At 39.8% G+C, this 26,207-nt stretch overlaps 1 protein-coding gene across 3 annotated transcripts; it reads left to right on the plus strand.

Moving 5' to 3' along the window:
* The first annotated feature begins 697 nt into the window (after positions 1 to 697).
* On the plus strand, positions 698 to 26,123 carry GOLGA3 (golgin A3). Of its 3 annotated transcripts, none has more exons than XM_039560967.1 (24): positions 698 to 786; positions 2,613 to 2,965; positions 5,779 to 6,060; positions 6,902 to 7,014; positions 7,502 to 8,193; positions 9,396 to 9,507; positions 10,560 to 10,866; positions 11,464 to 11,666; positions 11,887 to 12,024; positions 12,983 to 13,144; positions 14,006 to 14,374; positions 14,709 to 14,786; positions 15,732 to 15,995; positions 16,470 to 16,564; positions 16,728 to 16,944; positions 17,514 to 17,657; positions 18,289 to 18,486; positions 18,971 to 19,087; positions 19,316 to 19,455; positions 20,189 to 20,321; positions 20,527 to 20,649; positions 20,991 to 21,155; positions 21,361 to 21,521; positions 21,982 to 26,123. In XM_039560967.1, the coding sequence occupies exons 2-24, from the start codon at positions 2,836 to 2,838 to the stop codon at positions 22,187 to 22,189; spliced, it is 4,551 nt and encodes a 1,516-aa protein (XP_039416901.1). In that variant the 5' UTR covers positions 698 to 786; positions 2,613 to 2,835; the 3' UTR covers positions 22,190 to 26,123. The 3 variants fall into 3 exon arrangements, with proteins under 3 accessions (XP_039416901.1, XP_039416902.1, XP_039416903.1); XM_039560968.1 differs by having other exon boundaries at positions 5,779 to 5,937; XM_039560969.1 differs by lacking the exon at positions 5,779 to 6,060.
* The last annotated feature ends 84 nt before the right edge of the window (positions 26,124 to 26,207 follow it).

Here is a 26,207-nt window from a genome sequence, read left to right on the forward strand (position 1 = left end):
CCTGGCAAAGCGGACGCTCATTACCTGGCAATTATATTTAGGGTGGCAGTATGACGTTAGCAGGAGTTTTCATTATGAAATGATGTGCTCCGATGCACCAGCTCCCAGTACTCCAGAGGACTTGTGGGATGCCCGGTGCCAGAAAGACGCTGGAAACTCAAAGGATTGATTTATGAGGAAAGGGCCGTCGGGAATGCTGAAAACGTGACATTTACAGGACATGTCACTGGACTCTGACCCTGTAAAAGGCAACACTAATGCAGGAACATGAATGATGCAGATACAGAAGGCTGTGAGGGGCGCACCACTTTCACAAAGGTATTTTAATTTTATGCACAACTTAATTTTAATTCATGCAAGTCGGTGTCAGCCCCACGACCCCGACGGGTGAGCCGGTCAGAGCCCCGCCCGGTACAGCCCCGAGCGGGCACTGAGGGCGGCCCGGCCCGACAGCCGCTCCCCCTCCGTCCCTCCCTCCGTGCGCTGTCGGAAGGGTCCGTGTGGAAAAGCCGTCGCCTCTCCACGGGCCCGGCGGCCTCGCCGCCGCCTGGGAGCGCCCGGGTCTCGGCCGCGGCTGTGCCCGGCGGGGGCCGCGGGACGGCGGCGCCGGGGGCGGCAGAACCGCAGGGCCCCGTACGGGCCCGCGCTGGGCGGCGGCGGCGGCAGCGCCCGGCCGGCGGCGGAGGGAGAACCGCGCTGCACCGCCCGCCCTGCCCCGCCCGCCCCTTCCCGGCGCAGGCAGCGCCACGTCTCGGGCAGGAGCCGGCGCCGGGCGGGCGGCCCCAGGTCTGCGGGGGGCTGGCCGGGATGGGGGCGGCGGGGGCGCCTCGGGGGGACCGGGGGCCGCTTCAGGCCGCGGGGTGCTCGGGGCTGCCGGGGAGCGGGGAACCACCCGGCTCGGCTCGGCTCGGCTCCGTGGGCTGCGACCCCGGGCCTCCCGCTGCCTCTGCCGGCGCCCAGGGACGTGCCCGGCCCGGGGACCTCGCGGCCGTGTCTGCCGGCGCCTCCCCGGTCGGTGACCGGGACCTGTTGTCGTCCTGGTTGTTCGTTTTAAGCAAAATCGGTGGTTTTCGTACTACAGCTCTTTCCCTGTGGGGTTATTGCTGTGTTCCCGTGGCGTGCCTACGTCTCTGTGTATGTATGTCTACTTGTGCGCAGCACAGCGATATGAAAGGACTCTGAGGCCAACATGCTCGACCCTTTAGTATTAGGAATGGGTTGTACAAAAGAAGGCTGTTCTTGATCACCTTGATTATTTAAACGTGTTTTATGACAAGGACAACAAACCATCTCGTGTTGGCTGGGTTTTGCCAAGGTGTAAGGAGCCAAAATATTCCTTGCCTTTTGTCTGTAATTCCTCTTGGTAACCTGTCATGTAGCATCTATTTGCTGTACAGTGGCAGTTCTAGGAGTTTTATTGAAAGCTTTATTATACTGAAATCTTTAAAAATTAGTAACAAATCACAGTGAAGGTATTCGTTTTTCTGTTCGATGGAGGTTTCCTGTTTAGAAAGGTGCTCCAGGTTTTTGGCTCCTTCACGGCTCACCTCTCTAAGGGTCACCTACATAACTGTGTTTTCCTGTGTGCCCTGAGCTGTTTGCTGCTTCAGTAACGTTTTGGAGATGATGGTGGTGTTGCTGGGTGACCAGGGCAGTGTGGAACAGTAGCAGTTACACAAGTGCTTCCTGGAGATATGGAAGGAATGTCGTTCAAAATGTTTGTGTTCATGTAAAAATGCAGTCAAAATATTCCTGATTTGACATTCTCCCACAACCTCCCCCCAGCCCCCCCCTTTTTTTTTTTTTTTTAAATGGGGATTTCTTACGTTTCTTTAGTAAATAACAATAAGATTTTGTAATCTGGATTCATCTGTCAGTAACTGTCGGAACAAAATTTAATTACTTGTAGTGACTGTATAGAACAATTTCTGTTAGATGGTATTAGTTGGCGGGATCTTTATCCAGAGGTTAGATCTGAATATCTGGAGAATCATTTGAAAATTTTGTAAACTGTGGTTGGAAATCCTCTTCTTGACTGGTCATAGGAGAAGGCAGTGTTGAGCTGCAGTCCAGGCCACATTCTGACTGCCAACGTGTGCTGTAATGAGTAGTTCACATTCTGTACAGTGATTCATACTTGTTATTCTGCAGACAAGTAAACAGTAATGATGTAATTTATTTTTAAAAAATTAAATCTGAATTCCATACTTCATTTTAACAAAAGATGCTGAAACTCATTCCTTGAAATGAAATATATGGCATGCTTCCATATATATGTACACCATTGTTTACAGAGCAAAATGCTACTCTGAGTACTGGCTTGGTTCTTAACTCAGAGGCCAAAAAGGCCTTTCCATTAAAAGGGACAGTGATTTTAAATCAGCTCCCTTGCTAAATATTATCTGTTGCATCATTCTGCAGTGCATCAATGCTACTAAAAAAAGTGAGCATAAACAGATCACTTTTTATTCCCAAATCTGGGTATTTGGTTGTATTTCATTGTCTCTGTTGTTACCCATGTCCTGGTTCTGTCTGTGGGCACTACTTTATTTTTAACTCATATTCTCAGAGCTCTAGTAAATGTCTGTAAATTCATTACGTATTGTTTCTAGAGGATGCAGCTCCTTGGTGATTACGACTTTGTCTGCGAGCTGTTTCCGTGATGTGGAGTTAGCAGCTGCCTGCTGCACACCAACAGCTCTACAGCTCAGAACTGTGCTCCTGTGTGACGTCTTGATGCTGTTCTTGCTGATGGAGAGAAACAGGACTTGGTAGCTCACTTGGTGGCAAATTGTTGAGAAGAAGAACTTTCCAAGGATCTGGATCATTTTTACCATGGACTCCTCATCTGTCCAGCAGGATGTTCACTTGGAGAACAGAAGCAGTAATGGGGCTCCTGGCACCTCTGAAGAACTTTTAGATTGTAAATCCAAGTCTCAGCTAGTTACTACAGATGAAATTAACAGTAAGTTATTTAATATGCACCAAATAATTTCCTAGTCTTACCCAGGCTTTTATATAATCATCTGTTTTATTGTTCAGCTGATGCAGAAGGATGTTTTTCCTTGAGGTCAGGAATTTCTTGTACAGCAGTTTTAAGCAAGTTTGGTGAAGTCTATAGCTCTGTGTGTGTGTAAAACTGTTTTTTTAGCAGTAGAACTTGTTCTTTTGAAAGCAAAACCAAACTATTAACTTAAATACTATCAGCTGTCAGGTGAGTATTTGTTGTTCAGGGTGTTGGTATGTCTTCAGATAATGTTTCCAAGAGTGTACACCTGAAACTCTCTAGAATGAGCAGTTCTGAAATGACTGTTCCAGAGTAAGCTTGTGACTGGAGCACTTTATTCTGGCAGAAGAAATCTTCCTAATAAATTAAATTACTTAGATAAACCCCAAAATGTCTGGCTAAGCTTCCCTTTATGAAAGAGAGATGCTGGCATTTATCTCAAAGTAACTTTTATATGTAGACAAGCTTTATTATAAAATAATCATGCAGCTGTTTACAAGAAACTTTAGAGTCCATTATCTGAGTAGATTATAGAATCAAACTTGATCTGGAAGGGAGCTGTGGGGGTTATGTAGTCCAACCTGCTGCACAGAGCACACCTAGTTCTGGAGCAAGATCAGGTTGCTCAGGGCCTCATCCTGTTGAATTCTGAAAGTCTCTGTAGAGGGAGGTTCAGCAGCCTCCCTGCCCATTCCAGTATTTAAGTGTTTTCATTGTGAAAGTATTTTCCCTGCACTGAATTGAAATCTCCATGTTTCCCTGGCAGGAGTCTGAGGGTATGTTGGTGTATAAGGATATGGGGGTGGCTGGGTGGAGGAGTGTGTACATTGTGGCTGCGTAGACACACAAAAGCACAGTGGTTCCTTCTGTAAAAGGAGGTGACGTGATGAGGTTGGGGCCTTCTGGTACCACAGGTTTGTCAACTTGTCACAGGCAGGAGAGAGGAAGCCTGAGACTTTATTTGCTTTTCTTATGCTGCCCGTTATCAGAGTGGCAGAGGGTAGTTAGGTGATGACTCATTCATCTTTTATGAAGCTGGAGATGACACGTTCCTGTCATCTCCTGTGCTGGACAATCGAGTTGTGGCTAACAAATAGATAAAGTGTATCTTTCTACTGTTTTTATTCTAATTGCGTCTCCTTGCCCATTGTTCTAAAAAGACTGCAGCTGTATTGACACTACTGCCTTTAAATGACTTTAGTTCAAGGAGTGTTTAGATGCTGAGTGTCTCTTGGCCTCAGGAAGTTGCCCAGAAACCACTCCTCCAGAATTTTGCTCCAGCATCCCATTTGTGTATGTATACCACTCACTGTTGTGAAGAAAAAGTGTAAATAAAGTATAAACCTGATGCAGTAATAGCTGCAGCTTCTGAGATGGGCAGAAACAGTATTTCTGCACGTATGAGCTGTCTTCTTCTTTTTGGCTTCATGTGGCTATTCTTAGCATTGACACCTATTTTAAATTTGGTTTTGCCAATATTCTAGTTTTAAAATGTTAGTCATTAAAAAGCAGTCTTGTCCTCTGTCCGCCTTTACATCCTTGTTGAACCCACCCTTTCCATGCCTGCAGCTGTTTTTGTGACAACATGATGGTCTACATCAGAGAAATGATTAAGGCTAAATGGTCTGAAATGTTGTCTGCATGACAAATAAGATACTCAAAAGTATTTTGATTCCAATCTTAAGAGTCGATGGGTTTTGGCAACCTAAGACTGAAAGCTTTTTATTTCTACCTAAAATCAGTTTCCTCATTCAGTTTCCTCTGTGCTGGTTCACACTGTGCTGGCTTAAGGGAAGATGTACTGCAGAGGTGGGAACTTGAATTTTGCACTTGCAAATAACTTTGTGATCATAAATGCTAAATGTTTTCCACCATCTTTAGTAAAAAATAATGACATCTTCCATATTATTCCAATGAGTTCCAGTTACTTCAGCGATAACGTGGTGTGGGAATGAACAGAAAGGCAGTGGCTGTTTCAGTGCTCTGCTCATTTAAGATCTATAGTAATTAAATTAAAGTTAGATACACAGTTTTTTTTGCAACAGCAGGTTCATAAATGTTAGTAGTCCCCAGCCAAGTAAATAGAAAAGTGTGAGAAATCCAGAGTAAAAGCCTGTGAAATGTTTGACTGATTTTGAATATGCATTTTTTTCTAATGGAAAAGAAAAATACTAGTAAGTGGGGATAAAATTGGTGTTGAAGTGGTTCCTGAATTGTATTTTAATTGGTAGGTTTATTATTTTGATAGATATGAGCTTTGCTACTGTACTTTTGATGAAGATGTCCTATTTGAAAAAATGTAAACTCAGTTTAAAATTGAGAAACTGCTTGGTCCAGGCTGGAAATCAGGATGGTGGATGCTTTCTCCCCAGTGCCCAGCAGCACATCAAAGAGCTGAATCATTCAGCACAGGCCTGCAGCTGCTGAGCCTTACTTGTAGCAGGTTGCCCCTCAGAGTTCCTTACACACGGTGTTTCATGCTTCTAAACCTAACAGGATTTAAAAACCTTTGTGAAGTTTTCAAGATACCTTATATGATGACTTTTGAGGTCCTGCTTGAGGGCAACATAGTAAAGCAAATGAAAGGTACTTGTTCTGGTCTTTTAAAGTAAAGAATCAAAAATCCTCTGTGAAATTTCTCCTGCCAGTTGCTGTCAGTAGCAATTTCCATATTTATACAATATAAAGGCAACAGTGCATTGTATTTGGGTGGAGGTGTGAACATAAATGGTGTGGCTTAAAGTGTAGCTCAGTAAAACTTCCTTTTCCAGCTACCAGTAATAACATCAATGAAGTGCCAAACGAAGAGGGAAGTCTGGAGATAAACAGCAAAGTGGACGCCTGCCAGAATGGGCCAGAGTCGCTCTGCCCCGACTCTCCTGTATCTTTTGATCCCACCAGCAGTGAACAGGGTGAAGAGTCATCCCCAGGTGTGACTGGTTTCCATGACAGCCTAAGGAAGTCTCAGGGAACTAGTGCTGAGGGCATAGCTCTTAGAAAAGAAGCTTTGCAGTCTCTCAAACTAAGTCTTCCCATGCAAGAAACTGAATTGTGTAAGCATCTGTTTATGGTGGTGCCCCTGCTTTCTCTTGCTGCATAAAGCTTTTTTTACTCTGAGCCTGGCTCTGGACTTCTATAACATCATTTAAGCTTGAACTAAACTTCATTTTTGCAGTAAACTTTTACTTAGAACTACAATTCATTTTCTTTCAGTAAGCCACCCTCTGCTGCAGCTAAGGCATGTGCCTTACCATTTAAAACTGGCTCTTCACTGGAGGGGAATTCACGCTTTCTGGGGCTGAAGCTATTCTAATCTTCTTGATTATTAGGAGTAACAGGTGACAAAACCAAAAACCAGCAGAACCATATGATTTTAAGCTAAGAAAAAAGGAAGGGAGAGAAGAGCAATGAAGGGGGGAGAAGGGAAAGCCTTTATATTAAGGTGTCTAAAAGTCTTACTACAGGGAAGGTTTAATGTGAGTTAATAAGAGGTAAGAAAATGTATCTAGGGAACAATTTGCCACTGCTTGTAGGGAATGAATGAACTGTGTAGGTCTTGCTTAGTTTTATAATTTTAGTACTGTCAGAAATGCAGGACAGGTGAGATTAAATGACAGCAATATTTTTTTCTTGCTGTATAATCTCTTGTCATATGGCTGCGGAGGAACTATAGCATTTGCAAACTGAGCAGTGGCAGTCCACAGGCTTTATGAGTGCTTACACAAGGATATATTTGCAGAGGGTCGTTTGAGGTGTGTGTCAGTGGGCTTTCCTTTTGTTCCTTGCTTAAGCATGAAGCATGTTGCCAATGGTAGAAGGGGCTTTTACCTTTTGCATTCCATTTGCCTGTGTTGGAGTCTTCTGTTTGACTGTGAAGGTATCTTTCCCTCACAGGCTCAGTAGAGTCTTCACTGCCATTGGAGAATGAAGAACAGATCAGACTTCAGGCAAGAAGGCGTCTGGAAGAACAGCTCAAGCAATACCGAGTGAAGAGACATCAAGAAAGAGTGAGTACCACGCAACACATCTTCTAGATTGAGTTTTGTTGAGAAGCTTGGAAACTTTACCATTTCTGTGCCCTGAACTAAAACATTCAGTAGTTTTCTCAAATGTGAGAAAGCATTTTTTTTTCTTCTAAACAGGCAAAATTTGGTTCTGTTACCTCATCAGTAATGTACCATTTTGTGCAACTTAAAATGGCGGGGGGGGGAGGGGAGGGGCAACCGACACCAAACTTAAAGTGACCTACATGTTCAATTTTGCCTGTATTTTCAGTTACCTTTAGGAGTTTCACATGAACATTTTCAATATATATACACTGAATGTTGATAGGGTTAATTGCTGATATAATTTACCTTGTTTATGAAAGGATGTATATTTAATATCGGTGTAGAAGTGTAGAGCTTTATATCTTAAATTACAGCAAAATAAGTCTTTGGTGCTATTTTAAAGTTAGCTCTCTGGAATTTATTGTTAACTCTTTGTTTCTTTCAGTCGAGTCAGTCTACATCCAAAACCCGTCCCTCCAGCACCCTGGATCCTGAGCTGATGTTAAATCCAGAAATCCTGCCAAGAGCCAGCACTGTAGCGATGACAAAAGAATACTCCTTTTTGCGGACCAGTGTCCCCAGGGGGCCAAAGCTGGGTAGCTTGGGACTTCCAGCATCGTCAAAAGAAAGAAGAAGTTCAAAATCTAAGGCCAGCAAGATCCGGTCCTTGGCTGACTACAGAACTGAAGATTCAGACACTCAAAATGCTACTGGGAATTCTGTGGCTACTGACTTATCTGGGGGGGCTCTGACGCAAAGCAGAAGTGGTCCAACATCAGTTGTTTCTGAGATCAGTCTGCCCTCTGATGTGGATGATCGAATAGAGAATTCCTCCTTGGCAGGAGACAGCATTTCAGAGATTGATGGGAGTGAAGTGGGAATGAGGCTGGATGGAAATGAGAGCGACAGCTCTACCTACAGCAGTGTGTCAGGGAAAGGGCTGTATAGCAGTTTACGGAATGCAGAAGGCAAACAGGATACTCCATATACAATAAATGGCCAGAAGATACATCCTGAAGCAATGGGGCAATTTCCTTCCATCAGTGAGGTGCTGCAGGCTGCAGCAGTGGAGCATCAGGCCCAAGAGCAAGAAGTTAATGGAGAGGTACGGAGCAGGAGAGACAGTATTTCTAGCAGGTAAGAATGATCACATTGTTAGTTAATTATATTTTCTTGGAATAGGCAGCCTATTACTCTTGCCTCCTACTAACTTTAGATCCAGTTTTAACTTACACTGTGATTAAGTCTGTTATTAGCTTCCAAATTCTAAAAGAATCTGAGAGGTCGCTTCACTTGAGTACCTATTTACTAAGTATATCTTTAGAGAAAGATATTTTTGCCACTGACTGTATTAAATGTACTGCAAGCAGTTGTTTCTATCTGTGTAGAAGGACTTCATTCTCTGAATCACTCACAAGCCTTGGTCTGTAAAGTCTGAAAGTGTAGAGTTGACTGCCTCAGTAATATTTAGTATTGTCCTTTTCCTAATCTGTGCATGTACCTTTCAGACCTCACATAGTTAAGAAATGCCAAGAGTCTTGTCCTAGATATCCTATCCTCTTTATTTTTAGAGTAAGATTTAGTCTCCCAAGCTTATGTGTGTATGACAGGTATTAAACTGATTCAGAAAGCAAGTGCATGGCTGGTGAAGCCCTTAACAATGTGTGCTTTTTATAAGTTGTCTGTAGATGCATGTTTTTTTGAAATTTTTGAATTTTTTTTAAATACTCCCCCCCCGCTTTGTTAGAATAAAGTGTCATGCCCAGAGATGTTGAGGTGTACAATCAGTTGTTGATGATTATTCTGGCTTAGACTTATTTCTTATGGTAATGAGAGAAGATCTTTTTCTCAAGATGCCTTGGCTGTACAGCAAGAAATCAGCATAAAGAATCCCTTATACCACATACCTGTTCTTCCTCCTATTGCAGAAGCTGTTGGTATTTCTCAGGCAAATTAAAGCAGATAGACAATAGTTGTGGAGGTTTTGTGATCCCATCATGTCCAGTTGTCTGCTTAAAATGGGATCTGTATATACAGAATATGATGAAGTCAGCGATTGCACTTCTGTGAAATAACAAACATACGGTGCCACACTAGATTCTAGTTGCTGCAAGTACAGGAAGCTGGAGTATAAAACTTTAGCATGAATGTAATTGCTTTCTCTTTTTAACAGAGGTTGTTCCACTGTGTTCTGGATCTATCATAAAGCCAGAAAAAACATCCAACAGTCTAAACCACGTGGAGTCTGAGTACCTCTTAATTTCAGTGTCACTTTTCTTCAACTAGACAAGAGTTGTATTCTAGCCCTCTAACTGTGTTTGTGTTGTCTCTGTCTCCAGTGTTTCTATGGAAAGCTCTATCGCAGGAACTCATGATGAGATGTTGCAGGTTATGAAGGAGAAGATGAGACTTGAAGGGCAACTAGAAGCACTCTCACTAGAAGCTAATCAGGTAGAAAATGAATTTGGAATTCTGTATTCAGCAAATCAGATGAATATTTTAATTAATTTTCAAGAGCTTCTTGCTCATTACTTGTGGAATTGTGTTTTGTAAAAACATTGTTGGATAAGGTACTTTACAAGAATGCCATGGTGGCTGACCCTGGCTGGATGCCAGGTGCCCACCAAAGCTGCTCTGTTACTCTACTCCTCAGCTGGCCAGAGAAGAGAAGAAATAACAATGAAAGGCTCATGGGTTGAGATTCTCCCCAGAGAGATGGGGAATCTCAGCTCCAGAGCATGGGGCACCTCCTTCCCCTCCCTCTGCACTGACCTTGGTGTCTGCAGAGCTGTTTCTCTCACACAGTTTTCTTTCTTATCTTTGCTGTTGTTCCTCTGCTATTTTTTTTTCACTTTCTGAAATCCCTCATCCCAGAGGCACTCCTGCTGTCACTGATGGGCTCAGCTCTGGCCAGTGGTGTGTCCATCTTGGAGCCAGCTGGCCTTGGCTCCACTGGACATGGGGGAAGCTTCTGGCAGCTTCTCACAGAGACTACCCCTTGTAGACCCCCACTACTGCATAAACACAGTACAGATGGTGAAGAGGATTAGTATCAAGTTGGTAAAGTCTTCAAAGATTACCTTAAAGAAAAAAGAAAGTGGGGTTTTCATATGTTTTTTTTTTTAAGAAGTCAAATTAAAAGAGGGACAATAAATCCAGAGCAGTGCTAGCGATGTCTTTATAAGTATTTTCTTTTTGTTTTAATTGATGGTATAACATTAAAAATACAAAGCATTCTTCCTTAAAGTGTGGAAATATGTGTTTTATGAAAAATGCTGATGTGGTTACTGATATGCAATGCTCTGTGTCTTGTATGTTCTTTCCTCTGTGTTTTCTTTGACTATTTGAAATACCTGATAGGTGAGATGTTGCTTTAAAAAGAATTTTTTACAAGCAAGTGGTCTTTGCCTTATCAAAGCCATTTTGCTGGGCATCTTTTTTAGTCAGCCATTAATGTCTTTTCTCATGAGACTTCTGTATTTTGATTTTCTGGACACATTCAGGCTCTCAAAGAGAAGGCTGAGCTACAAGCCCAACTTGCAGCTTTGAACATGAAGCTTCAGGCACAGATGGAGCACAGCCAAAACAGCCAGCAGAAGCAGGAATCTCTGAGCTCAGAAGTGGCCACATTAAAGCAGTCTTGCTGGGATCTGGAACGAGCAATGGCTGACCTGCAAAATGCCTTGGAAGCAAAGAATGCCAGTTTGGCTTCTTCAAACAATGATCTGCAGTTAGCAGAGGAGCAGTACCAGAGACTCCTGCAGAAGGTTGAAGATATGCAAAAAAATGTTCTCACCAGAGACAGCACAGGTGGGATGATGTAAATATCAGTCTTTAAAAATTTGTTGTTGCATAAATCATTTTATTTCAACCTAATTCTGAAGTCCAGGAAGAAAAAGAAATTTTAATTTGTGTTTATTTGATATCATACTAATAAAATGGTGTGAATTTTAAGACGATTGGTTTCTATTTTGTGTCACAAAAGTGTCACAGTTTGCAAGCTGCCACTGTCAGCCTGGAGAGGGAGGCATAAACATTTAGTCCAGACAGTGGCCTAGTTGTTTTTTTGGAAAATTGTACAAATACTGATTTGTAATGATGACTCTACATGCCAGGACACCTACTTCCTGATGTTTAGTTAGTTGATGTTTTCATAACTAAGGAACTGTGAATGCTTACAGAAGTGATTCATTTAGTTTAATTTTACTCTGCTTATGACCCGATACTTTGGATTCTAGCACTTTGGCAGGAAAAGCCAATCTTTATGTAATTAGGCATATGTGCTTTTGTTCAACAATAAAGGAAAAGTAGAAAAACCTACGAATATAGCAATAATCCATGAAAAAGTGTGCATATAACAGCACAGTGGGGTGTGCTAGTCCAAGTCCTTCATTTTTGTTCTCCTAGTTCACGACCTGCGACAGCAGTTGGCTTCCTTGCAGACCCAGCTTCAGAAGGTGCAGCTGGAACGGACCACGCTGACCAACAAGCTGAAGGCATCTGAAACAGAGATCACATCTCTCCAAAATGTGAGGCAGTGGTACCAGCAGCAGCTGGTCCTGGCACAGGAAGCCCGTGTCCGGCTGCAGAGTGAGATGGCCAATATACAGGTATTGTGATGTACTGGTATATGGGAGAGCTGAGAATCTGTTCTTTTTTGTCAGTTTTAACCACAGGACAACCTAGTGCCCTTCTACAACGGCCTGACTGCACCAGTGCCATGAAAGTAGTAGCTGAAATAAGGCACACACAGTTTCAACATGATTTTTTTTTTTTCTGAAATTCTTAAATTCTGTTGGTATTAATCTGTGATTTTTTTCCTTCCTTTAGGCTGGGCAAATGACTCAAGCAGGTATGTTGGAACATCTCAAACTAGAGAATGTGGCACTGTCTCAGCAGCTGACTGAAACCCAGCACAGGTCCATTAAAGAAAAGGAACGTATTGCAGCACAGCTACAAAATATTGAGGTATGGTTGTAGATGGATTTCATGAGTTATGTTCTATCTAGGTTGTGTATTTATGTTTTGCAAAGTCAAGGCTATTCTGGCAAAGTCACATAGAATTCTTATGAACTGGTTCAAATGCTGCATTATAAAAGCAGTAAATATTTCAGAGCAAATAAATTTGTGTGGCATTATTAACAATAAGAGGGAACAAGGCCATATATTTTCCATTTGAAGGTGATCCTTGCATTTGCAGTTCTGGTATTTGTTTTTAATTGAAGGCAAATGTAAATGTTGTCCTTTGCCCATTCATGTACTTTTTCAAGAGAATTTAATCGGAAGTTAATCTAAATTAGTAATTTGCTTTTTAAATGTGTGAAATTGCTCAGTAATCAGGTTTGTCCTTCCTTCCCTCCAGTAAGAAAAGTTGGGTAAAATCTGAAGTTCAGTTCAGTCACTTCCAAAGCTCTTTAGAACCTTAAATTCCCCTGATTTTCAGTGACATTCCTGCTTCTGTCTCAAAGGAGAGTAAGGCAGCAGGTTAGTGGAAGCACCCCATCTGCAGTGTTACTGATAGCTTGTGTAAATGACAGGAATTGCTATTTCCTGAGTAGCTACTGTGTCCAAGGAATTCCTTTTGTATTAGAATTTTTCCAAACAATTAATTTTAATAAAGATTCTTTTTCTTCACGTCTTGCTCATCAATTGAGAAAGGACAAGGTGTTATTTAATAGGAATTCAGATTGTCACAAGTATGCAAGACACTCACTGTTATTCTAAGGTGTTTTAAGTATAGGAATGAGTGACTTCAGTAGAGGCATACAGGTGTATCAGGCAGACATCAGAATTATTTTTGTTTGTGTCTTTCCTCTACAAATTTTCTTCATAATCTACTTTTCTCTTTTCCTATTTTTTTTTCTTTTTCCAACTCCTTCCCCTCCATTGAAACCGTAGCAGTTGATTCCATGCTTTCTCTATACAGGCTGACATGTTAGATCAAGAAGCTGCCTTCATGCAGATCCAGGAGGCTAAAACCATGGTGGAAGAAGACTTGCAGAGAAAACTAGAGGAGTTTGAGGATGAGAAAGAACAGCTTCAGAAGATGGCTGATTCTGCAGCAACACTGGAGCAAGAATTGGAAAAGGTAGACTGCTGTTAATCAACTTCCCAAGGGTTCCAAGGGAAATACTTGTTTGGCAGAAAAAGCAATAGTAAATAGATACTGAGCTCTAAACTTCTTTTTAAAACCTGAAAGATTGCTGCAAAACTGAAGTGCATATTAAAGTCACTCTGTTCCAGGTAAAAAGGCCTTTTTTTCAACCATGTCAGTAATAATACTTTTTTAAAACTTCATAACTGCTGTTTTGCCAGATGCTGGGTTTTTTTTAGTGAATTCAGTATGTGGTTATTCTAAGTATGGACAAGAACCATAGATCCATGTTCAAAGTTGTTAGGCAGTCAGGATATCATTATATACATTTGGACTTACAGAGCCCTGCTTTAACCTTGTAACCTTACATAGGCAGCATGTCAGGGGCTGCAGTGAGATGAAGTATGTGATTGCTCAGTACTACATTCCATGTAATGATATGGTATTATTAATAATGCTGAATTTACCTGAATTGACTGTGGACACCTTTTTCAAGCAAAACTTTGAAATACAATGACTATTATGAATATTTTAGGTTTGTCATTCTGGTCATGCTTAGCCTGTAAGGTAACAGATGCTGCACAAGGCAGTCAATACCCTTAACAGAGCAAATAGAAGTGGCCTAGGAAAGTTAAAAAATATTACCACCTTCTGCTATTTTCTCCTAGAGGCTAAAATATTAATTATAACACTTGATTTTGATTAGAGTGCATTTGCAAAGATAACCTTTGTTTTGTATTAATTTAATATTTCTTATTTCTATTTTCTTTTTCTGTATTAATTAATTGTATTAATTTAATTTTTCTTATTTTTAATATTTATTATTTAATATTTTGTAATAATATTTCTTGTCAGGTCAAGTTGACTTTGCATCAGCGAGATCTGCAGCTTGAATCCTTGCAGCAAGAACACCTCGACCTAATGAAGCAATTGACTCTAACCCAAGAGACACTGCACACCAAAGAGCAGTCCCTGGATGACCTGCAAACACAGTATGATGAACTGAAGGCCAGGTTAGAAGAGTTCCAGAGTGATGCTACTTCTAAAGATGACATGATCCAGTATTTGCAGAATGAGAAGATTGTGTTGGAAGTCGCTCTGCAGGCAGCAAAAGCAAGTAAAGAGCAACTTGATGAAGGAGCAGTGCGCCTTGGAGAAGATACAGAAGTAACATCACAAATGTTGGAGCAGCTGAAGCAAGAAATGGCAGTCAAATCAAGCCAGGTAATGATCTTTCTGAAATCTCACAGTTTTAAAACACAATAATTTGGAGTTCAGGTCATAGTTTGGGAAGTAATTTTGTAGTGGGCTCTTTTCTGTGGCACTGTGGGTCAAACATCTTTCCTATGCAGTAATTTGGCTGCCAGTGTGGTGACCTGGTGAATGTATTTCTGTATCAAATGTTGTGTTATCTAACCATTGAGGTGCTTAGTCAGAAACAGGATCTTTGTTAGATTAGGCAATTGTTACAAATCAGACAGATACGCTCACTGAAGAAATCAAGTAGAATATGACATTTGGCACATTAAGCAATGTTTGTTTTTTCCCCCTCTGGCAGGTGGAAAATCTGCAACAAGAAAATGCCAGCCTCAAAAAACAGCTTCAAAAAGTGAAGGAACAGTTCCTGCAGCAGAAGGTAAGCAAAACAAAGAAATTTCCAAGACATAAACCCAAGGAATACAATTCATTTTACAGTGAAGGCATGTACTTCTGGGGGGGTTGTGAGGATATTTGAATCTCCTTTTTGTATCACAGAACTTTGTGACATTAAAATACAGAAACTGTATAGCTTACAGTTGAATTTTTATCTGTAGCTAATGTAAAAGCTGATCCACCAACCAATTAATGCTTTGATAGGGCTTCAGGGAGTTTGCCAAGTGATCCACCAAAGAAAATCTCTTTGGTTTGTTCGTTAGGTTTGCTTCTGCAAAAGCACTCATGTAAGTCTTCAAGCGTTGTCATTTCCTTGCAGCTCTGAGAAAGCATAGTTGCTTCAGTAATTAGATGGTAAATAAGTGCTTTACTGCAAATTTTGTTCCGAATTTACGGTTTTGAAACAGTAATATGAAATTGGTATGTCGTTAGTGTTGCACATATATGTGTCTTATTTATAAGACACCATTAATTTGCTGCTTGATTGCTTATTAACCTAATGTCAAAGTTTGTTTTAGCTTGTTATGTTTTAAGTTTGGGAAGGCTGTTTAAACTGTCAGTCACAGTTAAGCCCTCTTCTTATGGTAAAAGTTACTAATTGTGTGCATGGGATGGTTAATTTGTTACAATTACTTTGGTTTTTAAAAATGGCACATAATTAATGCAGTTTTCGTAAAGAATGTGAAGAAGAGTATCCTGTACTGCAGAGAACACTGAGGTGTTTTTTTAATTAACTGCTGATATGAACTGTTACTTAATATCTGAGCTTGCATAAAAGCCTTTGAATCAGAGTAAATATAATACAGAAGCTGATGCTGGTTTGTATGACACACACCCTCCTCAAACTAAAAGAATATAGTAAATTAGTCATAAATTTGCAAAGCTGAAACAGAAGTGTCATTGTCCTCTTGAAACTCCTGTGTGCAAGGTCATGGTGGAAGCTTACCGGAGGGATGCAAGTTCCAAGGACCAGCTGATTAGTGAGCTGAAAGCTACAAAGAAGCGGCTGGACTCAGAGCTGAAGGAGATAAAACGAGAGCTGCTGAAAATCCAAGTTGAAAAACAGTCCCTCGAATCTGAGCATGCAAAACTACAGAAGGAAGTGTCTCAGGTTCACCAGCAAATGGTGGAAATAGAAAATCACCTCCAGTCAGTGCAGAAAGAACGAGATGATATGGAAACACGCCTACAGGTATGGAAGGTGTAGAGCCCTGAACTTGGAGAGTGTTACATCCAGGATACACTGCTATTTCTAGTAATGTTGGAAACAAACAGAATAACCACCTGCAAGTTAATGTTCTTGGTTATATGTTTAAAATAGTCTAGACATTTCAACATATACCTAGCAAAGTTCTGTAAATGCATGACTGCTTACTAACATCTCGTGTAAGTGGAGGGAAGCACTGATGCTGAAGCAGTTTCCTTGGCCCTAAAGTGAACTCCAAGAACAAAATCCAAACACTGTTCATATGTGTTAACAGTGGTGGCCTCAGAGGGATGAGTTAAAGAGGATATAAAAGGGAAAGAGAATATGGAGAACTGGAGAGCCATTTATATTTAGAGATGGAAGTAATTTTGAAATTTCATGCTTTTTCTTTTATAATCAAACATACACAGCAAACATGCTTTTGTTCTTACGCTCATGGGTCTTTTCCTTCCTGTTAAGTCTTTGCAGTTCGATAAGGAGCAAATGGAATCTCTTGCTGAGGCAAATCAGGCATTAAAACAACAAGTAGAACAAATGCAAGAGGAAGCAAAGAAGTAAGTGTTCTTTTAGCACAGACAAAAGAACTACAGCATTTGGTTTTCATATTTGGCTTTCAAATGTTGGGTTTTGTTGGGTCATGGGAAAAATTAATCTTGTAGTACTATTTGTCAAGCAGCTTTTGTTTTTACCTGGTGTTTTCTTTTCCTTTCACGCCAGGGCCATTACAGAGCAGAAACAGAAAATGAAGCGTCTCGGGTCAGACCTGACAAGCGCTCAGAAAGAGATGAAAGCAAAACACAAAGCCTATGAGAATGCAGTCAGCATTCTCAGTCGGAGGCTGCAGGAATCTCTGACTGCAAAGGAATCTGCTGAGGCAGAGCTGAGCAAACTAAAAGCACAAATTACTGATGGTGGGAATGACCAGATTGCTCAGGTATGCAGATGTCTTCTGACATTGTACAAAGACAGAGCTATATGTCTTGAAATACTATTTCACCCTGAAGTGATGAAAATATTTGGAAAATAAAGCTAGACATGGTGTCAGTGTTCTGAGCACTGAGAACTTCTTTAACTATATTTGAGGCTAGATTTCCTAATGAATTTTTATTGTTGGTTTGTTTTTTGGTGGGATTTTTTTACCTTTTTTTTCTTAAGGGTTAGTATCTGAAGATTTTCCAAAATTCTAGTGCTTACTGCTTTTTTCTCATTGACAGCTAGAAGTTTTTCAAGGTAGCCATAGCTTATTTATATATGTTAAGCCTGTGATAAGAAAATTAATTTACTGAGGGAAGCTCCAGTTTCTTGAACCAATGGAGCAAGATATCAAATACACCAATAGCAGTAGCTGGATGTAGTGGTGGAAAACTCTGATCAAGACCTTTAAACTAAACACTAGCCACCTCATTTCATATTTGCTAGAGGAGTAGGCATTGTAACCAAAGCAGAAGTGACTCCTGAGGATGGGTGATGCACTAATCACATGTGTGACCCCTTTGTCTTTAGGAGAAGATTCAAGCTCTGAAGACAGAACTGAGAGCTGTGAGCAGCAGTAAGTTGATGCTGGAAAAAGAGTTGCAAGAAGTGATTTCACTGACCAGCCAGGAGCTTGAAGAGTACCGAGAGAAAGTCCTGGAACTTGAGGATGAGGTGATTGCTTCAATTTGCTTCGTAGATGGGCATATGACAATAAAAAATGCCTGAGAAATTTTAGTACCAAAGTTTTATTCCAACGGTGGAGAAAATCAGAATCTTGGATAGGAAACATCATGTCAGTGATACTTGCAAATTTTGTTGTCTTGTGCTGGTTCTTCTTGGTTTCATGAGTCATTGTCATATAGGGAAAGAGGATGTATAGGGAGAGACGAGTGCTTCTTGTATTAGATACCAGCTGTGTCTGGTCATGAGACAGTGAGGATACATGAATCATGAGCTTTTGGAACTACTGGGAGTCATGAATCCCCAGTGATTTTGAGGGCCAGGTGGTGGCGTTCAGTTGTAGAGTGGCACAAAAAAATTGTATGTATCAACTACTCTGGATTTGCACCTGAACAGTACTCCTGGATTCTTCTTTCTAGCAAGCATTTTAGTCTTCCAACACGAAAAAATACCAAAGTGAACTTAGTTTTTGATATTCATTTAAAGGAGAAAAAAAAGAAAAAAAAAAATCCCACTCTGGAAAAGCAAAATGCTTAATGAGTTTAACTCTCAATTCTTTTGTGATAGTAGTCTGAAGTTGTTTGGTTATGTTTGTTTGATTTGTGTTTTCCTTTGACTATAGCTTCAGGAATCTAGAGGCTTCAGGAAGAAGATAAAACGTTTAGAAGAAATTAATAAGAAGTTGACCCTTGAACTGGAACACGAACGTGGAAAACTTACAGGTCTCAGTCAGTCCAACGCTGCTTTGAGGGAGCACAATAATATCCTCGAAACAGCATTAGCAAAAAGAGAGGCAGACTTGGTACAACTGAATCTACAGGTATTTGACTTTTTGATGTAATAACTTAAGAAAGGAATTGGCTCATATTGTACGAAGTCAGTGCATTTTCTCCAGCTCTGGGTCCTCCATGTGTTGCATAACAGCAGCAATATGGGGGGCTGAACAAAAGATCAGAAATGGGACCTGGCACTAAACAGAGTTTTCTTTGGAAAAAAAATTAATAAAATGTCACTACAATACGTGCAATAGTGAAAGTGTAGGTAGTCAGAACATACAAACCCTGTTACATATGGATTCATTGAGATAAATCATTTTTATGCCAGTAGTAATACATTCATGGGGACATAGGCAATGAGCTACCATTTAACCATAGCTACTTTCAATGTTGAAGGTACTGTGTGGAAAGAGTGATCAGTGAACAGCAGCGAGTTGTTTTGCAATCCCTGCATGGTTTGTGTTTATATTTCCTCTACTTCCAGTGAGCCCACACAAAAGGTGCATTTGCTTTTTTGATGTGTTACAGGTTCAGGCAGTCCTAAAGCGGAAAGAGGAAGAGGATCAGCAAATGCAACAACTTATTCAAGCTCTACAGGCTTCCCTAGAGAAAGAAAAGTTAAAAGTTAAAGACCTTCAGAAGCAGGTAATGGCTCATCTTTTATTTACTTAGAAAGTGATTTAAAGGTATTTTAAAAGTATCTGGAATTAAATCTGTTTTATAACATACTACTTCCTGCAGGGTCTCTGTCACGATAGCCAGTGGCTGAAAGATCAGTTGATGCCTTCTCTGTTGTGTCCTGCGTTAAGCTCCCTTTCTGATTCATGCTACAGTGACAAAACAAAATAAAACTGCATCTCTTTCTCCTGTTAGGAAGCAGCAGCCAAAGCAGACGCAGCCCATAACCGCCGACACCACCGGGCGGCGATGCTCGAGCTCAGTGAGATCAAGAAGGAGCTCCACGCCAAAGAACTGCTGGTCCAGGCCCTGCAGGCTGAGGTGGACAAGCTGCAGTAAGTAATTGTCTGAAAAAGAACAGTAATTAAAACAAATCATCTGAAAAAGGTGCACATTAGTGAGTTTTTGGGTTTGCCCCTTCGTTCCCCAGCAGAGCCTGGCTGTCAGATGCTTGTTTGGACTCTGAGCAAATACGTGCATTTTTCTCTCTTTACAATTCAGTTAGACTTGAAGTACACTGGTTTTAGGCTTCACTATCTGCTTTTTCCCACTTTCTACTATTTCACGTTACTAGTAAGGATTAACAATTTATATAGATCCTATTATTCTTCTCTGATTAATTTGATTATTGACTATGTTCCACAATGTATTAAAATTCAATTAGCTTGTATATAAAAATTTTTCTTAAATTATAAGAAATTATCATACCTACATGAAAATGGATATAAACTTAACCCTATTCCTCAAAAAACAAAGCAAAATTGCTGACAGGGTTTTGTTTTATTTTTTTTACTGCATAATCTGTTGTTTGTAAATGGACTATTAGCAGTGCTCAATGAATTTTGTAAAATCTTTTTTCAATATTTAATATTTATACATCTCTTTCATAAAATCTTTTTGTAATTTAACTCTTGCTATGAATGTGTTGGCAAAGCCCTCAGTCAGAGCTGTAATTAACCAGGTTCCATGCATGGTCATGACATTTACAGTTACATGGCTAACCCAGTGAAATTCCTGTTTTAAAGAACAGATTGAATAACTGCTCTGTCTGTTAATCTTGCTGTGCAGGGTAGAGGATGAAAAACATTCCCAGGAAGTATCTCAGTTTCAGCAAGAGCTGGCAGAAGCCAGATCTCAGCTCCAAGTTCTGCAGAAAAACCTGGATGACAAACTTAGTGAACAGCCTCTAGTAAACCAAGAGGTAAAAAGTGAACACTTACTGTGTTTATCTGTACTGATACTGCATTTTATGACTTTGTCTTTAATTCAGCGTTTTTAATAAAGTTTTGCTAGGTTTTCTTAGGAAAGGTGTTATTAGACATAAGAATATATTTCTTCTGATAGATTTTGTGGTTGATTGCACCTGTAGATAATTCCAATGATTTTTTTTTTCTTTGCCCTGGTAGGTGGAAGACCTGAAGTGGGAAGTAGAACGAAAAGAAAGAGAAATTGAAACACTTAAGCAGCAGCTGGACATGACTGAACAGCGCAGCCACAAGGAGTTAGAAGGGATACAAGTTGTCTTGCAGGTATTTAGTCGAGCCAGTGGAAATTCTGATGGATTGAAATTCTGATTGCTGTAGGGGGATAATTAAAACAATATTTTTATTTTTTAAAAGCATACTTTTTTCTAAATTTTTATTTTGGCTGTGCTGTTACCTTTGTTTTTTTTCAACCTTTATGCCATTGAAATAGGCTACTGACTTAACCTAGTATCTGATTTTCTGCCATGGCAAATTCATTTCAAACAGCAGTGTTGTGTGTTGGGTTTTTCTAGTTTCCTCTGGAAACTGAAAAAATTATAAAAACATTAGTTGGCTGGAATTTTTATACTGTTTCTCTACATCATACTGATTCTCTTCCCATTTAGAATATCAAGACAGAGCTGGAAATGGTGAGGGAAGACCTGTCAGTGGCTCAGAAGGATAAGTTTATGCTGCAAGCTAAAGTGACTGAACTGAAGAACAGCATGAAGTCACTGCTGCAGCAAAACCAGCAACTGAAGTTGGACCTGAAGCATGGCAAGATGAAGAAGGTATTTAAATGGGAAGAACACATTGTACAGTACAGGAAAATCCTCTGCTAATGTTCTTAAATAACCTAACATGAATATGCCTGTGATTCCTGATCTGTAATGAGGATGTGTACCAGTAGTGTGATGTGAGATTCTAGGTGAGAAAAATGATATTGAAGAAATAACTTAATCGTGTTTCTGACTCTTCTTTTTTTCCTTTAACCAGAGGAAAGAACTGAAAGGCGAGAATAACTCTTCCAATCCTGTGACTCCAGTCAAGATTCCTGATTGTCCAGTGCCTGCTGCCTTGCTGGAAGAACTGTTGAAACCAACAGCTGTGAGCAAGGAGCCTTTAAAGAATCTGAACAGCTGTCTCCGGCAATTAAAGTATGGCCTGTTATTTTAAACCATATTAAATAATCTTAAAAATGTTTTCAGGAAACCAGCTGCCACCATGAGGAAGAAAGGATTTGTAAAATTAATTCTTTATTGGGACTATATTTAGGACAGTGGGATGTTCTGTCATTGTAAGTGCTTGCTTATATGGCTATTACCATAGTGAAAGAAGACTTTACAATAAACTAAACAAAATGTCCATTGTAAATAGTACACAGCAGAAAAAAGTCAGAAACAGCTACTAATATTTTTTAATTAAGCATATTGTATTTGTTTTGCTCGTAGACAATTCCTAAGCTTCTTGTAGATTTCTTACTCTTGTATACAGCTATATCTTAGGTAGTCTTGGAGTAGGTATCAAGAATCAGAAAAGTAATTTTTTGATCTTGCATTTAGCAGTCAGTTTTCTGCTTGTTAATTTTTGCATTTTTTGTTCTCAATACATTCAAAGGCAAGAAATGGACAGCCTTCAGCGCCAGATGGAGGAACACACCATTACAGTACATGAATCAATGTCTTCATGGACTCAGATTGAGGGCAAGTTAATGGACCTTACTTCTACAAGTCCCACAACTGCATCAGACCAGCAGGAGATTTCTACTGCAGATGAAAAGAACGAGAATTGTAGTGTTAGTGACAAGGAAGCTTTGACACTATAACCTCCTTATCAGTTGTCTTTCATCCTATTGCTTTAAGTATATAAACAAATCTTTATAAAAATTATTTATTTCCTTTTTTTTAAAATGGTATTCGGAGTTGTGCTTTTGCCTGTAGAAGCGAAGGGCACTGATTTGAGAAAGTGATGTAATATTTTGTAACTGATGTAATAAGAATGTGCTATTCTAAGGGTTTGTTTGAAACCTTGCCATAACAATTCTGTCATGTTGGATACTGCCAAGTGGTGAATCTAGCTCACTTGAGGGTTTAGTAAGAAATGCAGGTGAAGATTTAAAATGAGGTCAAGAGGAGCATCTGTTTCCAAGTACGTAATTGTTCAATCTGGGTGAGTTTGTTAAGGAATTACTGTTAATTATGTAACAGCTAGGTTTTCTTATTTGGATTTTTTTTTTAATTTGTGGGAGTAGGATGTGTTTCTTTCCCCCATCTTGGGTTGTAGCCAAACTACAGGGAAAAATAAGTTCTTCTCATGTTCAGCCGTTAACAGTGGTTGAGAACTGCATATGCTGAGCATTCTCTTGTCCCTCTTATAATCTCTTATTCTTGAAGTTCAGATTATGGATATCTGTATTTGAGTAAGCCATTTCCAGTTTTGAAGATGACCTCTGACCTATAGCAAAAGAAACAAGACTGTAAAGACAAGCAATGCGGAGCAGTTGGTATCTTTGGCAGATTTGCCTGGGATGTTTGCTGATGTTTTTCTCTTACAGTCACAGGCCAGTAGTGAGCTTTGCTTCACTGCACAAATACTTTGCACCTTTTTATTTCAAGTTTTGAAGTAGACACCCTTAAAAAAGTATGCGTGTAAAATACATATATATGTATATATATAAAAGAAAAAAATCATAATTTTCTGACTTTGAATATCTGGTTTAATATGCTTATATACTGTAAGTTAAGGCTACAATGAGGGGTTTTGTTACTGTCATTGTTTTAATATTACATTTAAGTTTGCTCTTCTTTGACATACCGTACAAATGGCTTGGGGAAATTAGCCCCCAAAGCCAGAGCTTTTAGAAATGTAATTATTTTTACTTTAAAAGACATAATTCTAATGCCTATAAAATTATTATTTTTAAAAGCTTTATCTTCTCCCACACACTTCCTCTACTTTTTGCACCCTCTATTACAAGGTGTCCACCGTGAATGGAAGTGTTGGTACTGTGGCAGCCCCTCTGCAGAGCACCTTGACTAAGTTACTTTTAAAGCAGCTCACTTTAGTTTCCTTCATCTTTGGTCCCATTGCTCCCTGTGGCTCATAGTGCAGTGTTAAGCCAGCCTTCTCCTCACTCAAAAATTCAGTGTTCAGGTATTTGGCAGATTTAGTGGCAACTCATGTACTAGAATATTTTTGTCCTTAAAATATAAACTAGTCCATTATATCCACTATAGTTTGGTGTTTACAAAAAAAAAAAAAGTCTATTAAGTACCAGTGGATTCAGAAGCTGGAAAAAAAAGTTTTGGTTCATGTATTTTTCCAGAGAGGCTGTTGCTGGTTTTGGATTTGGTTGTTGCGTAGGAGGGGGAAGGATATTGCATTTTGTTTAGCAGTAAGGTAAAAAATAAACAAACAAAACTCCCAAACCCACCTATATTTATCCAACGTCTGATTTCTCATAACTACCACTTCAAGCTCTAGTCCAACTGAACACTTTGCACTAAAAGTGTTTATACTGAATGATTTCATGCCCTGCAGCTACTGGATTTTAACTTATATTTTATTGGGATCAAAGTCAAGTGATGCTGACAGTCAAGGTTTTGAAATTGGTAAAGGAAGAAATGCATTGGTGTGGCATTAGGTGCCCATGAAACGGATTTACCAAACAGTTCAAAAGCTTTACAGACTAGCTTAAGACATGTCTGCACACTGCTGCAGTGTACTTTGTAGAGTAAATGGTACTGATTAGCTTGCTGTTGTCATGTTCTTGAAGTTGCCTGTATATTAAGCTCAAAGAAGGAAAAAACCAAACAACAGTATTGTCAAAGAAAAAAACCAACTGTAGTGAATAATATATTCAGTACAGAAAAAAACTACCAAATGTCCAGGATTTAAAATACTACTTGTTGCAGCGTTAATGTTGCTGTTCACTTTATTAAACACATTGCCTACAGTTCAAAATCCACTATGTTCCAATCTGTTAGTTCGGCAGTGGTTGTATGGGTAAAGGTTTTACCTGATATCAAAGAAGCCAGAATTGTTAGAAACCTTCATAGTTGTTCTGAATGTCAGCTCTCCTTTTTGTATCCATTCTGCATCCAGTTGCAGTTTCTGACTAGCTCCTGAAGACATCTGAGCTTGCACAATCAAGTAGCCTTAGATGTGTGTTTCCCTTTCCAAGATAAGGGAGCTGTTTTGGATTAGATTCCTGCATTGACCCACCTGCTCTGGAAGTATGTGGACACTGGGTATGGTCCTGTTACATTCACCATGTGTTTTTTCTACAAACAGAAACACCATGTCATTTACTTAAATGAAGGACAGACTTGAGGGTCTAAATCTGGTGAGGTACTAAGTCAAGTTACAGAAGTCACTGGGAAGTCTTCTAGAAGGAGCATGCAGTGTGTGATAAAAGCAAGGCCTTTTCTTTGAAGCTCATCAGCTATGTTTTTAATTACCCAGAGAAATAGTTGCTGCTTTATTAAAAAGCCTCACCCTGAGGCTAAGCATGCTCAGTCTACAAAACTTCAGGTCTCTGCTGTCTAGGCAATAAAATAACATAGTTGTAGGAATGAAAACTGCCTCCCTCTGCCTGTCACAGCCCTGCCAAATAATCAGGAGAACCTGAAGAATAATCTCTTTAAAAATTATTTTCCTTTTTCAAGCACTGCAATAGAATGTATTTTCTGTGTTTCTTCAGTGGTTGCTACCTACTAAACCAAGTCGAGTTAGTGAAGGAGAAATGCCACAGCAATGTGACAATGTTCCCAAGTGCTGAAAGCTGCGCATTATTTTTTCAGATGCTGTTGAGTTTTTGAGGGCTCTTGAATAACTGTGCATTAAAAAAAAAAATCACAACAAAGACCAGCAAACTCTACAATGGAATAAAATGTTACTGAGACCCTGGCATTGCTGAATATTGCATAATGCTCCATTCTGTTGTCTTCCAGATTTCTTGGAAATATTTGTGCACTGTATTGGGATCAGCTGAGCCCCCTATCCATTCATGCAACGGGAGGATCTGATCCCATACTGTTTATTTAGGCAATATCCTAGCAGAAATCTATGATATTTTCACATGTGTAAAGTAATATCCAGGATGAATGTTCTATTGTTCATATTGTCATAGATTATATATTCCTCCTTAGGGGAGAGAACTGCAGTGGCATGGTTATTTTAGTGTTAGCTATGACAACATTAAAGGTGTGCTGGGGACAGGTAGTATTATCAATATAAATTTACCTTAAAGATGACAAATTCACTCCTGGAGATGCAGAAGCTTGTGATGTATATTTTATTGATTTTGTGGGGAAAGTGGGAATAGTTGCATGTGACTTACTGTGATCAGAGTCTTTAAGTATTTTCCTGTGAAAGCAATTGCTGTTCAGAGGAATTACTAATGCTCATCAGCTGTCATCTGATCACTGCCTCCTACTAATGAGCAACACTTGAGTCTTGGGCAGCCTCATTTCCAATACAGATGCACAGATTTCTAGGGAAGGGAAAGATGTTCTGGATATTGTAAATGAAATGGTTCTGTTTCATGTATGACATTCAGTAATGTCTGCTTAGGCTGTGTTTGTAAAGATAGAAGTTAATAATTCCATGTTCTTGAAGAATGGATAAGCCAGGGGCTGGAGGAGTTACACTATGTACAATTAATGTTTATGATCATACAAAGCATGTTGATTATAAAAATTATGTGCATAGGGATTCCTTTAAAAGTTTTGTGCAATAAACTATTTTTGCTAAAGGGCCCCATGTTGTTTCTATTTTAAAAGAGTTACCATCTTCTTTTTGGTTTTGGGCAGTAATTTTTATGTTGGGATCCTGAATATGCT

This window comes from Corvus cornix, chromosome 15 (genome assembly GCF_000738735.6).
Source record: "Corvus cornix cornix isolate S_Up_H32 chromosome 15, ASM73873v5, whole genome shotgun sequence".
Lineage (NCBI taxonomy): Eukaryota > Metazoa > Chordata > Aves > Passeriformes > Corvidae > Corvus > Corvus cornix.

What these genes read in the sequence shown, in the direction of transcription:
- GOLGA3 (XM_039560967.1), top strand. Translation starts at nt 2,836, where the DNA reads ATGGACTCCTCATCTGTCCAGCAGGATGTTCACTTGGAGAACAGAAGC. An exon ending in AGAGACAGTATTTCTAGCAG is followed by an intron (nt 8,194 to 9,395) that starts GTAAGAATGATC and finishes CTCTGTCTCCAG; the next exon opens with TGTTTCTATGGAAAGCTCTA. An exon ending in TGGTACAACTGAATCTACAG is followed by an intron (nt 18,487 to 18,970) that starts GTATTTGACTTT and finishes GATGTGTTACAG; the next exon opens with GTTCAGGCAGTCCTAAAGCG.